The sequence below is a fragment of the Cinclus cinclus genome, chromosome 1, assembly GCF_963662255.1.
Source record: "Cinclus cinclus chromosome 1, bCinCin1.1, whole genome shotgun sequence".
NCBI lineage: Eukaryota > Metazoa > Chordata > Aves > Passeriformes > Cinclidae > Cinclus > Cinclus cinclus.
Window position 1 is genome coordinate 48,337,492 of NC_085046.1, and position 15,184 is coordinate 48,352,675.

The following is a 15,184-nucleotide window of genomic DNA, read 5'->3' on the forward strand; positions in this document are numbered from 1 at the left end:
TACTCACCCTCCTCCTTCATATTCATGTACAGATGCGTCATGGAGTACAAACATATGTTCGGAAAACATTTTGAAGAGGGAAGGAAATGATGAAACCCAGGAAACGATAGAGGCTTTGCAACTGTCCTGCTGCCTAAAGATCTACTAAACTTTTACCAGGGGAAAAATAAAAAAAAAATCTAGAATTTATATTCCCTTCCTGATATTTTAAACGGCACCATGCCAAAGTGGTGGGGGAGGTTTTGCATACCTGAGCAGGTGGTGGTGGCTGTTGCACAAAGCCCTGGGGTGGCAGTGGTGGCTGCAGCACCTGCTGGGATACTGGTGGTCCTGAACCTGTGAAGCCTCCTGGGGGAAGCTGCTGGCTCGGGGAGGCCATGATGTAACCTGTCTGCTGGGCAGGCTGCTGCAGGATCGATGAGGGGTACACAGAGCCAGAAGGCGACTCGGGGTTGTCTCCTGATGATTGACGACTTAAGCTCATCTGGTTAAACTGCACTGTCATGTCGTCTCGCTGCGGGGCAGAAGGCAGGAGAAGAGGATATAGATATGATGCCTGCAGCAGGCACATGAATTAGAAAAATAAAATAGGTTCAGAGCGTGATGGGGGGGGAAGAATCACTCAGCTCCAATTCATGCCAAACTTTGCAAGGAGATCTACAAAACTGGGGGCAATTAAAACAAAAATGACTATAAATGCTTTGACAAAGACTTCCAGACTGAAAGGTGAATGGCATCATTTGGCAAAAAAGCCAATTATTTTGGCTCTCCCCTGCCACTGTCACCTTTAATTCCAAAGTGACAAGTGAACTTTACAAAAGAAGACATTTTAAATATAAAGGGCATTAAAATAACATTATAGCTACCTATATCCTCAAACACAGAATTTGCCAGCCAAACACATGCTGGTAATTTCACCTGTGTTTCAAATTGATCCCAAGAGGAATTCAGTAGGATTCAGCTGCAGATCTTCCCCTTTCTGATGTGCTTTGAAAATTCAAGGTTGTAAACACAGAGGAAGTAAAAAAAAAAGATAATCCTAATGTTGCTATTTCAAGGTGCTTTTTTTTCTGTGTTGGAGAGAAACAAATTTTATATTTGACTGAAGAGGGAAAGAAAAAACATGTATCTGTGGTAGGATAAACATATCATATAAACTCAATGGACTTAAGTTTCATTACATGCTAGTAATAATAGAGGCATTCTGAACTGTGTCTGTTAGTTCTTGCAAAAAGATTCATACTATTCAATGCTCTCAAGTTTATTCTGTGAAGGTCAAAGATTTACAAGTGTGGTATGGTTCTAGTCATCTTCATTTGTGCCCATATCCTAAGACCTTTAAATAACCAACATAAAACGCTATTGTGTGCTAATATACTGATTACAGATAAAAAATAAGCACCATAAAAATGCTTTTTGGTCAGAACATCCATACTATTTTTTAGAAGAAGCCTCTTAATATTGTTAGCAGCCCTGTAGTATTTACTCTCCAAAACCACACTGCACAATGCATTTGATGTCAGGAAACTTCAAACTGTGTTAAAAATGAAATAAAACAAAATAAAAAGTTTGCTTGTGGAAAGCACTGCTGAGACTCACCCTTACCTACAGAGACTCACCCTCTCAACTGACAGCAGATGCCATGGATCAATGTTTTAAACACTACTGACAGATCATCACATGGTATACAAAAGTAATGCTGTTAACTTTACCATCATCCTACATTCATATTCAGACACATGAGTTGTCTCTGTGACACTGTTCCTTTTAAAAGCTAAGATATTCATTACCAGAATGGCAAATGACTGCAAACAAATTCTACAAGAAACTTCACTGAACCAGGAATGCCTCTAGATTTTCACAAAAGAGAAAAACATCTTCAAACACATATAATCAATATAGTGTTTGTATAGCATAATGTATATTGAAGATAGTAATTCAGCAGAAGTTTCACTATTAAATTAACCAATAAAAATAATAGCCTTCTTGTGACTCACTAGGGCAACCTGGTATTTCTGCTACAGACTTTCCAAGAGAATTAGCATTGAGATATGCAACTTTTGTTCAGCATAGAATATTTATTTCCCTTTAAATGGTATCAATCATCTACTAGTCATTAGTAACATTATTTTATCTGCAAGGATCCATTCAGCTTTGTTTCCATATCTTACTGTAACTGTGTGACATTGGGGGAAAATATCAATCATAAACAAGATTACTAGAGCAAGAGAGAAAAACAACAGAAAAAATCTCATAGTGACTCTTGAAAATGTCAGCTTCATTTTAGAACAGTATAATCTTAGCCCTGTAAGAACCGCCAGAATCAGACTCCAGAACACTCGATTTATTTTCATTATACACATCCATTGGTGCATTGTCATGAGGCACACCACACCTTCTGCAGCTGGTTCACTGCTAGTCTCCTTCCCAAGTCATCTGATATTACCAAGGAATAAATCCAGGGAGTGGATTCAGTACATGGAAAAATAATATAAAATAAAAAACACATGATTTCTAGATGTCTCTTCTCCTATCTTTGTGGACATGAAAATGGAATAACCCAAATATCAACTATTCAAGTTAGCAATTCAAGGTCACTTGGCATTAAGTAAGGAGACATAAGCTACTACCAGCAGGCACAACAAAATATTTTTCTGGAGGGTCTGCCAAGTAGGTAGAGAGCCCTGCTCTAACATCACCATTCAGCTCAGGTAACCAGAATCAGTGGGAATGCTCGTACAAAACATCTGTCAGTACCAAAGCATAAAGGTGAACAGGTATTTAGACAGAGTTCTCATATGGGACACCTGTTGCAGTGCTCCCCAGAGGTTCTTGGACACACACACTCAAGCCTTCAACCTCAAGGAAAGAAAAAGAAGTAAGAAATCTTTAGTACCACAGAGAACTGCTGCGTTGGTGAGACTGGCAGGAGATGCTGGGGAGGATAAGAAACTGCTGGATATTGGACCGACTGAGAAGATGGCTGCATTGTCTGAACAGGCTGCAAAACAAACAAAGGGAAAGACAGTAAATTCCACCAGGGAAGACAACAAGCACCACTACCACCTTTGTTACTGAGAACAAAGATCTCAAGCACAGCTCTGAAAATACAGGTGACTAACAACCAGCCTGAGTACAAGAGTTGAGTATTGTGATTTTAGTCTTCATTTTAGCCTTATACCAAACAATTCTTTATTACTGATATTTCTGACTCTTTTAATGAATTTAATGGCTATTAGATTAAATATAGCCACAGCTATACCTTCTTACTTGCAATGTGAGGCAAAGCCAAATTATGATTCTATATGTTATTTACAAATACAAAAGTGGAAAGCAGCCTAGTGTAAATGTATATTTGAATTTCGCTGTTAGTGACTGATTTAACTCCAAGAATGTTATAGGCAAAGGAATAATGATTGTAAAGCTGCTTTGGAAGAACACAAGACTTTAAAACAATTAAAAAACATGAACAGGCTGTGAATTACCAACAGATAGGCCATTGGCTTGGAGCAGATGTTTATCTAAGTGAAAAAAAAACCAAACCAGTTTTCCACAGCACTATTAACTTGGAATACCTTTAGTATTCCTTTCATTTTAGCCTCTCATGTAACTTCTTACTGGTTTGATACTATCTCTGTCTTCTAAAACTGGGAAGACAAGATCAAGAAATAAGAGCCATAACCATATAAATCCAAACCCAGTAAATACAAAGGAACTTCACTGAATTCAAACACTGTATTTCTGGGATGAAGATGTGCCAAATTATAAAGTTACCCAAGAACCACAGTAGATCTTGGCTGCTCTGTGGCTAAGCAGCATATAGGATTCTTCTTACTAGGGTAGTTTCCTCTGCCTGCTCTGCCCTGCGAGAACAAGCATGCAATCCACAAAATTAAGTTCAAACCAGACCCAAACACTGCTGCCCATGCTCAGTCACATCTGGTCATATGCCACAGCCAGCGCACGGACCAAAGAGCCAACATACCATTGCACTGTCCTCAGACACAATTGCTCTTCCTGCTGTAGCTCCAGAACTTCTAGCTCAGAGCAGGATCATGGCCAGAATACTGGTGCAGGCAGAAAACCACCAATTTGGAGCAAAAGTGTTTGGAAAGCATCCATGGATTGGGCCCGATACAACCGGATATGAAAAGTTTGTAGAGCTATTGTTGTATTCTTTGACTCAAACCCACTGTTTTCAAAAGAGAAATGTCCCCGGCTTTTTGGAGAGAATTACAGACTTCATTGGTTTCAGAATGAATGCTTCAGCTTCCACTAATTGATGAATTTTGCAAAGTAATTTTATGTAGACATGCACCAACACACTTAACAGTACTTTTGAAAATGAAATAATCTTTCAGATAAAACTGAAGACGTAATCTTCCCTCTTCATCTACTTTATCCATATTGAAAAGAACATCCTGATATTTGGTCTAGTCACATTCATCCCTTCTTTCCTCTAGGTCATTCTTCATATTCCCAAGAGCTCCTTCTATTTTCCAATATCACCACACCTACCTGTGCGACAAGATGACTTGCTATTTGCTGCTGTGGCTGTTGAACCTGCTGAGGCTGCTGGGGTGAAGGCTGCTGCTGAGACTGTCCCACAACCTGGCTCCTCATAATCTGCTGGCCACTGGGAGGATTGTATATTGCCGGCGTTCCATCAGGATTTACAAATGGTTGACCTGAAATAAAACACCTGGCTCTTGCTCTGGCAGCTTCCAAGAAAAGACTGTCTTTTCCTATGTGAAAGCAAACAATTTTGCTTTAACTGATCACTCTTTAGCTGACCTGCTACAAGAGTAAAGTGTTCATCACTCTCCATATCTCATTACAGTAATTACAGTATCAGGCAACTTTTTAGTTTTTTTTCCAGGCAAGACAGCAGATGTTTTTTTCAGCAGTATGATTTTCCAAGGAATGGGTGGAAAGTTACCATGGCTATAAGATGATTCAGATGCTATTGTTATTGAAATCATGCAATGATAAATCAATTAATATTAAAATTGAACTTTGGAAGAAACACTGAAGGTAGAGAATGTTCCCTTACATTTTCCTCTCACACAACAGCAGTCAAATGGACACAACTACTTCACAACAATACAGATTGTGGGTAAGGGGAAAAAAAACAAACCCACACTTGTTACTAATTTATTTACACATTCTAATAACATAGAGCTTTACTTTTGAGAGCTGTGTCCAATGTACTTAGAGGAACTAACACTCCAGTTTTCAAGGAAGCAACACCTAAGGTGTATTCAGTATTCTCTTATATACAAATTCTGTTCTGAGTTATACTACCATTTTGCTTCAGATAATTAATCTGGGTGAATAACCCAAAGCGGGGGAAATAACTCTGCAAAAACAATGCTTGTTTAAAATAAAAAGTTTACCCAAGTAATTGTCTTGAAAACAAAAATGGAATTCTATTTCTCAGTACGAGAAATATTTTCCATTGCCTCAGTCCTCTTTTCACTTCCATCATAAATCTGTAAACCAAAGGAATTATAAATGCTTCCATGAGAAAAAGAAGAGCAATTTCAGCAATGATGTGATAACCTTTAAAGTAGGTAACTGAAGTATGAATATCTGAGATAAAAAGGGAGATCTGGAGCAGTTTTGGGACTCAGAGTAATAGTGAAATGATTTTTACCCTACAAAGCATCTCTGCCTGTTCTATCTACTCCTCAGCCTTCTAGTTTCTCCCTCCAATGAATCATGGTCAGAAATGCATGAAGAGCACTGGCTAAAGAACCTTTCCTTTTCCCTCTCTAAAGCGTCAAGTTTCCAGGTGAACTCAACACCACATTCATGCTGACAAAGGTAATGAGTGAGTGGAAAAGAAGCACGGGGCAGTTCTGTCTATTGATTTTGTGATTCTTGCTGTGAACCCGCTGGGTGACTATGGCATGGAGTCCCAAGCTTTGGGAATCTCAAACCCAGAAGTACTTAAGAAGACTGAGTGAGCAGGATAATATGCTCCTAAAACCTGAGTCAGATGCTCAAAAGCAAGCTAATAAGGAGCATTTCCTGAAGCTTAATAAAATATGACAGAATTGAAAGTATAAGGTCCCAGCAACACTTTTAAAGAAAAAATAAAATACAGGATTTCTCATGAAGAAATCTTGAAATCAGAAATGAAAAGGAGAGAGCAGAAGGTAACAGGGAAGACATTTGTAAGTTATGAACTGTGGCCCTGATAGAAGGGCAAAGATTGCAATGTCATTTCAAGGAGTACGAATGAAAAGTAAATGCTTTTAAATTGTCAGAGGGGTTAAGAAAGAATGTGTCAAGAAGAATCCTTTAAAGGGTAAAGCAGCCTGATGAAGTGAAAAGTAGAGCACAGAAACATAAATGGTTCTTTGCCAAAGCAAATAAGAAGCTTGGCTATCTGGGGAAGGAGAAGGGTAAAGTAAGGAGAGAAAATAAAGGAAACTATAGATATGGAAAAGAAAGCACGAATTCCCCACACCTGGGAAGGAGCAGACTTACAATCAGGGCAGGGAGAAATTGACAGCATCTCTGGATTTCATTAGAGGCTTGCACAGTCAGTGACTATGTAATGTGAAAGGAAGGAAAGATCTTTAAAGGACAATGTTATGATAAAAAGAGAGAAAAAGACTGGATGTAGCCACTCTGCAAAGGAAGAAGAAAGAGCTAAAGAATGGTATTACACAAGGAAAGAAAATCTATTCATTACAAGAAACAAAGATCCTTTTCCCTTTTCTTTCAACTGTCTTCTCTTCATCTCTGTTTCTGACAGCATTCATCACTTTGACAGTCAATCACAGAGCAATCTACATCTCCTCCCCATGGAACTTCTTTTGTAATGATTCCCTAATAAGATGCAAAGATTTTGAGCCCAAAGAGTGACAATTTTGCAGCATGTATTTTGTTGCATGTGGAAAACACAGCAAAAGTTAAAGTTAAGCCTGACTTCTAGCACAAGGTAGCAGCATGAAGCTAGGAGTGAGACAAGAAATTTAGTTTTTTAAAGAATTTGCTCCCTCCATTACTTTATCATGTATATGTTTACATGGGAGCCACAAAATAATAAATGCACAAACATACATGCTCCCTGAATGTTAAACATTCATGTTAAGATGCCTGGGTTTCACAATGATGCATCTGCAGACAGAGAGACACAGAGAGGAAAGGTGCCCTGGTCCAGTGACAGTATTGAAAGGCATTATACCTCTAGCAGGAAAAAACCACTCCCTACGTACCAGGCAAGAATCTGAACTAGCTGCTGCAATTTGCTAAATTGAGAAGACAGGTATAGGAGATGTTCCTCTTACATGGCTCTTCTGGCTTCCAAGTGTGGTGAGCTCCAGTCTTTGTCCCTGCCAGGAACAAGCCAAGGAACAAGCTAGGCCAGGAACAAGCAACATCTCTCGGCTGTTTGTAGGCTGCAAGTAGCACCAATTCATTTCATTTGTTTCTCAGTCCTGTCACCTGAGTTATGGCTGACTCCTGCCTAGGCCTGTTGAGTTGTGCATGGAAATGGACCATATGGTGGAACACAAAACATTGTCTTCTGTATTGACCAAGAAATTTCAGTGTTGCAGACAGAACTGTCAATTACCAGAACAGAAATGAGCAGAAGATGATAATGATGGATCTTTTCCTTGCTGACAGTATTAGGCTCTCATGTCAATAATGCAATAGCTTGGAAAAAAGTACACTTAAAGGCTTGTGCAAATCACTAAGGAATCTCTCTGAACAGAACGTACCAAACTTACCAAATCTAAACAAACAAGAGCTCCTCCTTGATTTTAAGTATGCTGACACATATTGATCAGCCCCACATACTGCCATCTATAAATACCTGTGGTAAGACTGGCTCAAGAGTTTACCAAGGCTGCATTTTTCTTAAACACTGCAACTTTCTTCACTGAGCTATGATCAAAAAAGTTATTCTTAGTAGTGGACACACAAATAAGCTTTAAGCATTTCCATCAAAATAGTGGAACACAGGGATGCAATCCATATAAAATACAAGTTATAAACAAAAATCCCCAAAGAAAAAGCTCCTGAATATTCTTTTAAGACTTTGAAAAAAATATTTTGGAGTTTAACCCTCATCTCTCAGTATAATGGAAGATACATTTCACTACAGGCTTTCTTGTTTTAAACCCAGCATAACTCAGCTAAGCTTGACAGCACAGCTAGTTGTGATCACTGGAATAGTCCAAATTATCAAAGAAGCAACACAGTATGAAGCTCCCCGAACCTTCTGAACACTGATAGTACAATATGGTGGGGAGTAACAGCATAACATGATCCAAACCAAGGAGGTAACAAATTGCCTTAAGCTTTTATCAAGCACTCAAGTTCAAACTGAAGAGCTTCTGAAGTGCCCACAGCACTTGGCATGCTTGCAAGTGCCTCATTTGTGAGCTACAGTGAGGAAAACTACAAGGAATTTAAGAGTTACATCTTTCTCTTATCACAAATTTCACAATTTAAATATGATTGCTAATCATATAGCTCACATAAAATTAATTCTGAAGTGCAAATTCAAATGCAGCCTTTAAGCCTTTTGAAATTCTGCTGTTAAGCACAATCTCTAAAAATGTGATGTTATACTTTGGTTGCATCATATCTCAGAATGCTTGATACAGAAGAGCATCTGTCCTTATTAATGCTAATGGGAACTTAAGAGGATTCCCTTAGAGCCAGGGAGCACCAGGACTGCTGAATGATGAATACCCTGTCTGGGATGGAGCAAGAGTGTCATGTATCACTTCCCACCACCTATGCCACAACAGCCTCAGAAATCGAATCTAGCTTTGCCTGCACATTTGAAAACAACAATTTGCCAAATGTAATTTAAATTTGCCAAATGTAATTTCAATGCATATTTATGCATAAAGTGCCTCCAGAAAAATACATCTAGAAACAAGAAATTTGCCAATTCACCAGCTGACATCAGAAACACCAAAAGGCAGAATCAGACAGGAGGGAACTGTACTGACCTGTGTGTGGGTTGAGAAGGATACTGCCAGGCGGTATCCCTGCAGCTTCAAGTGGAAGAATGATATAGCTGGTGTTGCTGGGGGCCACCTGGCCACTCATCCCATTCTCAGGGTAGGACACACTGCCTGAAGAATTGGCTGTTACCCTAGGTATGAGAGACGCACTTTGGAGAGGCTGATGTATTCGTGACAGTGATCCCGAGGAGCCAGCACTGCTGGAAGACTCTGAGCCTAACAAGGAGACACAACCACAGCAGGAAAGGGGGTTACAAGGGATGCCAGTTCCCATCAGATAGGCCATACACACAAGGACAGCCTTCACAGACTGCAAAGGCATGCATCACTCAATGCCCAGCTAGTAGAAGCAGGATTTTCACTCCCTATTGAACCCAGCACTTGGTGGTAATTTTTGCAGTTCAAAAGCCCACTTTCCTCATGCAACATTGGCTTCCCCCAACCAGTAAACAGATTAACCAAAGAGGAACACAAACTCCTCAGCATGTATTTATAATGTCAAGGTATCAGTTCCTAAGTTATAAAAACTAAACATAGCATTTAGAAATGAAAAAAAGAGCAAAAGTAGCAAAAATGTAACACAAAAAAATTTCACCAAATATTCTCTGTAAATAAAAAGCAACAGTAACTGAGTTATCAGTCCAGTCACAAGACAGCTGTGCAATACCCGTATTAATTTAAAGCTACTTAAGATGCTATCCAAGACTTCGGCCACTTTTGTTTTTCAGCACCAAACCTATTAAAATTGATAAATCAAGATAAATCAACAGTGCTAAAGCACATTTGTGCTGGAAGAATGGGAAGATACATTATTTTAATACCTAAATATAATTTTCAAACGTCTGGGATACTGCTTGATTAAATTTTAATTTGCTTCACAGAAAAGACAAGAATCTCTGAGAGCATAAGGCTCAGGTGATCAGCTTCCTTAAAGTAGGATGATAGGGATGCTTGCTCCACAGAGCAAAGTATGTTTTAGTTCCAACTTCTTTCATTTTACTTGAGTGCACTGTCTATGCATCTAACCTCCACAGTGTTCATCTACAGGTATAGATTAAAAGCAAGGACAGAATTCTGACTTCAGTTTAGCAAATCTCTTTCAGGCAAATTATATCCTTTCAGATATGGAATACTGTAGGCAGACCCTGTAGTAGACTGCTTAGAGCCTCAAATTCATTTTTAGTCAAATGCATTTGAAATTAATTTATTTTCTCATATTTAGAGAAATTAGAGCAGAAGAGGTTTCTTCTGAAGAAATCACACCAGCATCCTGTTACTTAACAGAGGATTTTACCCCAGATTACTGCAGGTTGCTGTGTAACATTTTTATCTATCTTCTTCAAACTTTGTATTCATATAACAACTACTACAGACACAGTCCTCTCTATGACCTGTGCACTATTTTCCATAATTTGGACCCTACATAATTTTCTCCAGTACCTAATCAAGAAAGTAAGAGAGATTTCCAAATATTTTTTTCGTTTCATTGAATACATTTCAAAGTTGTATTAGTTGCTGTATTTTTCCTCTCTTTGCAGACTGAAGTTAGAAACTTAGAAATATTATTCCTGAAGAAATAGTTTTATTTATTAGATAGTGTCAGATTCCTGTGTTCTCACAAATTCCAGAGTTACTCCTGGAGGTCATCCTAATCAAGCTGCAAGTAGTATTTGGCATCTTCCTTGCAACTGTAAAACGTAACTGCTGAAGTTCAGTTTTCCTTCCACATCAGTTACAAGGTCCTCTTTTGTATTTCCTCGGCCTTTCTACATGCACTTCATGTTGTTTCTTTGAGTTCTCGCTTTACTTTCTCCTTTTTTCCTTCACCTTTTAAATTCAACAGGTCAGAAAGCTACCTGGAGATGGTAGTGATGATGAGATTTCTTAAACCTCCCATTAATTCTAAGTGTGTGAGTAGTATCAAGTCTGAGTTCAGACTCTCTCCACTTTTTGTGCTATTCCAACAAAACACTATTGGCACAAAAGAAGATTGCAGCTGTGACATTAAATTGTTTTGTTTTTTTTTTTCTGCTGTTTTTATGGTGGAATTACATATTGATCTACAATAGCTTCTGAATGATAAAAGCCAGATGACTGACATTAATTCATGTGTACTCATCATATGGAAGCAGCGGAAAATACTTTGAGGCTAACACCACACATTAGTCAAGCTGATAGCTTTAAAATGTCTGCCTTAGAATATCTGAGATCTGCTCTTCCATGTCAGTAGATAAAGTCATTTTGATTTTGAAATAAAACAAATAAGTCAAATAAGTCACAAAACCATACAGAAAATTTTCTGAATTTAAAAAAGAAAAAAAAAAATCCAGAAATTACTGTTGTAATAGTGTATAAGAATGAATTTATAGTGTATAAGAATGATCTACTTTAGTTCTGCTATTGTAACTTATTTTCTATCATTTTAAGCCAAGTAAATTCCAACACTAATGTCTGGAAATTAACACAAATTAATCTTGTCTTTGTAGCTGTGATTAGCTGTTTACATCCTGCCAGAATCTGAAATTGGAAATCACTTTATAATGAATTCAGTACTGTAGAAAAGAGGAAAAAAATAAACTAGCTGACTTTATTCAGATTCATATTAGAAGATGTCTTGCTAAAGACTTCTGAAAGTAACTTAGACTAAATGAGATTTTTGCCCTCATTACACAATCTAAGTTCTTTTTTTCAATATGTAATGATAGATATTTCTTCTAGATTATAGTAGTAACAACCTTCACATTCTCATCACTTTCCATTAATATATTTTTAAGTACTCTAAGGGATACAGAAGTTCGAAGAGCTGTAAAGAAAGACAGAAAAAACATCAAAAATGCTAAATAGGTTAGAGAGTTTGCAGAGGTAGAGTGTGGAAACACCATTAATTTTCCAATATTCTAAGCATTAGTGAGTGATATGTCCTGCTCTATTTTCCTTGGATCAGCATTCAGTATCTGATAACTTTGGACATCTCTGCTCATCTCACTTTTCAAGTCCAAGGCAAATTTCTTTCTTATCAACTCATACACTCCCAAGATCTATCCACCACCACTGACTACTCTAGACTATCATTTTCAGGAACAATAAAATGTTGGAATTATTTTTGTCTTTAATATAGTTTCTTGGATTAGAAATGTTTTTTTTCTACTTCTGTAAATCACTTGTCTTTCTCTATGCAACAACATATTTAGCGATTTTTAAATGAAAATGCCATGTACTCATGTGAACATGATTATTTCTCTCTAAGCTGCACTTCTAAAAATAAAACTGATGTTTCAGCACAGTCGGTGGGAATATTATGACTGGAAGCAGTTGGCTCATGACCTGCTGCCCATACATCAATATTCTGACAGTTTTTGCTGGACTTACAAGATTCATCAGTGTAATGCCTGATTCAAGTAAATTATAAAGAAGGAGAAATCCAGTTCCAAAACTCTGGGAAAATATATAATATACAGAACACTTTATTTAAAAAAAACCCAAAAACCTAAACAACAAACAAACAAAACAGCAAAGGAAGGTTAATGCACTAAAAACACCTGCAGTAATGTACTGAAATGCCTTTTCCAACAGGAGTAGCAATGAGCACCTAACAGGAGAGATTATACTGTGACTCTGATTACTTGGAGCTCTGCCAAGGAAGCTAATGATCCCTACAGATCTGTATCAACACATCTAATACCCAATGCAGCCAACTAAGTGGGAAAGAAATACACTCTGACAGATGTGCATTCCATTCAATGGAAAATGCGTTAAGAGAAGCTAAAGGCACCATAGTTAAAACTTTTAAGCCTCCCAACAATTATTTAGCTAGATATATAGATACACATAGAACATTTCTTTGAAACACATCTTCCCTCATGATAAAACCTGTTGCAATGTGTCTGTGACAATAACATGGTAGTTGATATGCTAGATTTTGTCTTTATGGGTGTTAAGACTCAACATATACATCATTGTGCTCCTAGAGGGACAACTATTTCACTTTTCACACTTAAGTATGGAAACCCCAGAAGAATTACTGTATTACTAGAAAGCTAAACAAATCAACATTTTGTATGATGTCCTATTTAGTAAGAATGCAGTCTGATTGAAATTTGTTAAATTATTAACTCCTCATTTCATATTGAATTGTAGCTTAGAACATCTCTTTGTACCTGCTGAACAACAGAATAACAGAGAAGAAAACTTTATTTGCAGTGTACAATCTGTGCTTTTCAGTAAAATAGGGTTTTCTAAATGATCAACAGGTGCATGAAAATAACCATCAGAATCAATAAGATAACAATGCAATGGTTTTCAAACAGCTCCTTTTGTGAAGTCTGGAAAAATGAAGTAACATAATTCTTTTGCTAAGCTCCAATTCCTGTGCAGGTGAATGCAATAAAGTCTAAGACTAATTGATACTACTGGACTCTGCTGCAGAGAACAGCATATTCTGTGATCTCTCCATGAGCCTAAGGGGAAGTTAACATCTTTCTGTGCTTTAGTTCTGGCTTGTTTGCCAGAACAAGCAAACACGTACCATTAATTACTGATTTATCACAGGTTAGGGGCAGAACATTTAGTTTTGGTAATGATATAGAAAGTGATCCAGAAAGGCTACAATGTTAATATTACATCACTGTATACTCTGTTGAAGGCAGCTGTGAGCCTTCTGTAAAAATCCTGAAAATTTTAATACTCCTATGCTCAGGAAGAGTGTTTAACAACACTTCTGGATGACTGCCATATAAAGAGAGAATAATACTCGCATTTAAAAAGACCATAAATATTTTCCATCATTTAACCAATGAAGAACATTTTGACCAACTGATGATTTCACACTGATTTTGTACAAATTCTGATAAAAACACAAGACAAAAATATTTTAAATTTATAGCTGTGAACCATAAAGTTCTTCAGAGAAAAGTCTTTCTGTAGGAAACTGGGACAGAATTGGTGCCTAGCAGACTCTGCTATGCTGCCAGGGCAGCATGCCTATCATGAGTAGCAACACCTCTGCAATTCTACTTCAACTACTGTAGTGAAGACAAGAAAAAAAAAATCACCCAAAATCAACCTTTAAATGTCTACAGAACACAATGGCTGCCTATGACTTGAATCTGAAGTAATGAAGATAGTATGCAAAACATGCACGATCAAGTATCGCTTGGTACCTAATGCACCTTACAAAATGCAAATAGGACATGGGATATTTGACTACTGCATGAATGTTCTTAGCATTTTTTCTTTGGTAAAGGGAAAACACTTTATCAAGACATTTTCCTATTGCTTCTTGAATTGTTATTGTTTTCTGCTTTAATGCCATTCAGTAGCATTTAAGAGAGAAGAATATAAATAGTGATTAGGATAGTAGTTCTTACAACTTTTTTCAGGCTGACTGAATTTGTGTCCTGGTTTTGAAGGTCTGTTTTGACATCCAGCCTTGCTCTTCTTCCCCACCTCTTCCTTTTATCTTGCTTCTCTTTAACGCTTTCTGTGCCTCGGCTAGCTTTCCAGTTTAAATGCATTCCTTACAAAAACTCAAAGCATTTAAAAGTGACTATGGGATTTTAATGTCACTGATGTTTTAAAAATGTATTATAAGAACTTTCATTTGAAAGCAGTTTAGGGTTTGGTGCATACAGGGTGCAGATTCATTTACATGTATTGGCAGGCTTCACAAATCTCTTCCTTAATATATTTCCCTAGATGCCTCCTTTTTACTATGCTTGATTTTAACACTAAAATGGCTTATTAAAAATATTGCCCTTGAAATTAGATGTCTCCTCCAAACTGGACTTCCCTGACACCATTTTAAATGCTCTGCACCTCTGCAATACAATGCTACAGAGAAATATATTTACCTGCACTCTACTTAAGGTAGAATGATACAAACAAAAAGCATAGCAGGAGCCTGTGCCTCCTCCATAATTCTTGCACATCAAATTCAGTTCTGATACTACAGAAGTATTCATGGGAGGCAAAGGATGTAATGCAGTATGCCAGTGCTTAAGTAATAGTGTGCTAGTGAGGGTCTTTGGTCTGACATCCCAGTGGAGGCAAGGGATGGAAATGCATGTGGCAGTGAAGACACAAAGGTTACTGATGTGTTAGAAATGACAGAAATGCCAGAGAATAATCAGTAGGAATTACAGTAGCTTCCCACAAAAAGAGAGCAGAATCAATAACTCAATTTAAGGGCA

General features: G+C 37.6%; 1 protein-coding gene across 15 annotated transcripts in view; it reads right to left on the bottom strand.

Annotated features, from left to right (window-relative positions):
- Positions 1–15,184, bottom strand: part of ARPP21 (cAMP regulated phosphoprotein 21) — a 101,990-nt gene that overhangs the window by 44,074 nt on the left and 42,732 nt on the right. For 14 of the 15 annotated variants that reach the window (XM_062497559.1, XM_062497542.1, XM_062497568.1 and 11 more), the window contains 4 exons: positions 8,982–9,212; positions 4,519–4,688; positions 2,897–3,001; positions 251–514 (listed from right to left, as the gene is read on the bottom strand). In XM_062497559.1, the coding sequence (XP_062353543.1) occupies positions 251–514; positions 2,897–3,001; positions 4,519–4,688; positions 8,982–9,212 (770 nt within the window). The remainder of the gene's footprint in view (positions 1–250; positions 515–2,896; positions 3,002–4,518; positions 4,689–8,981; positions 9,213–15,184) is intronic. The other variant, XM_062497506.1, reaches the window with a different exon arrangement.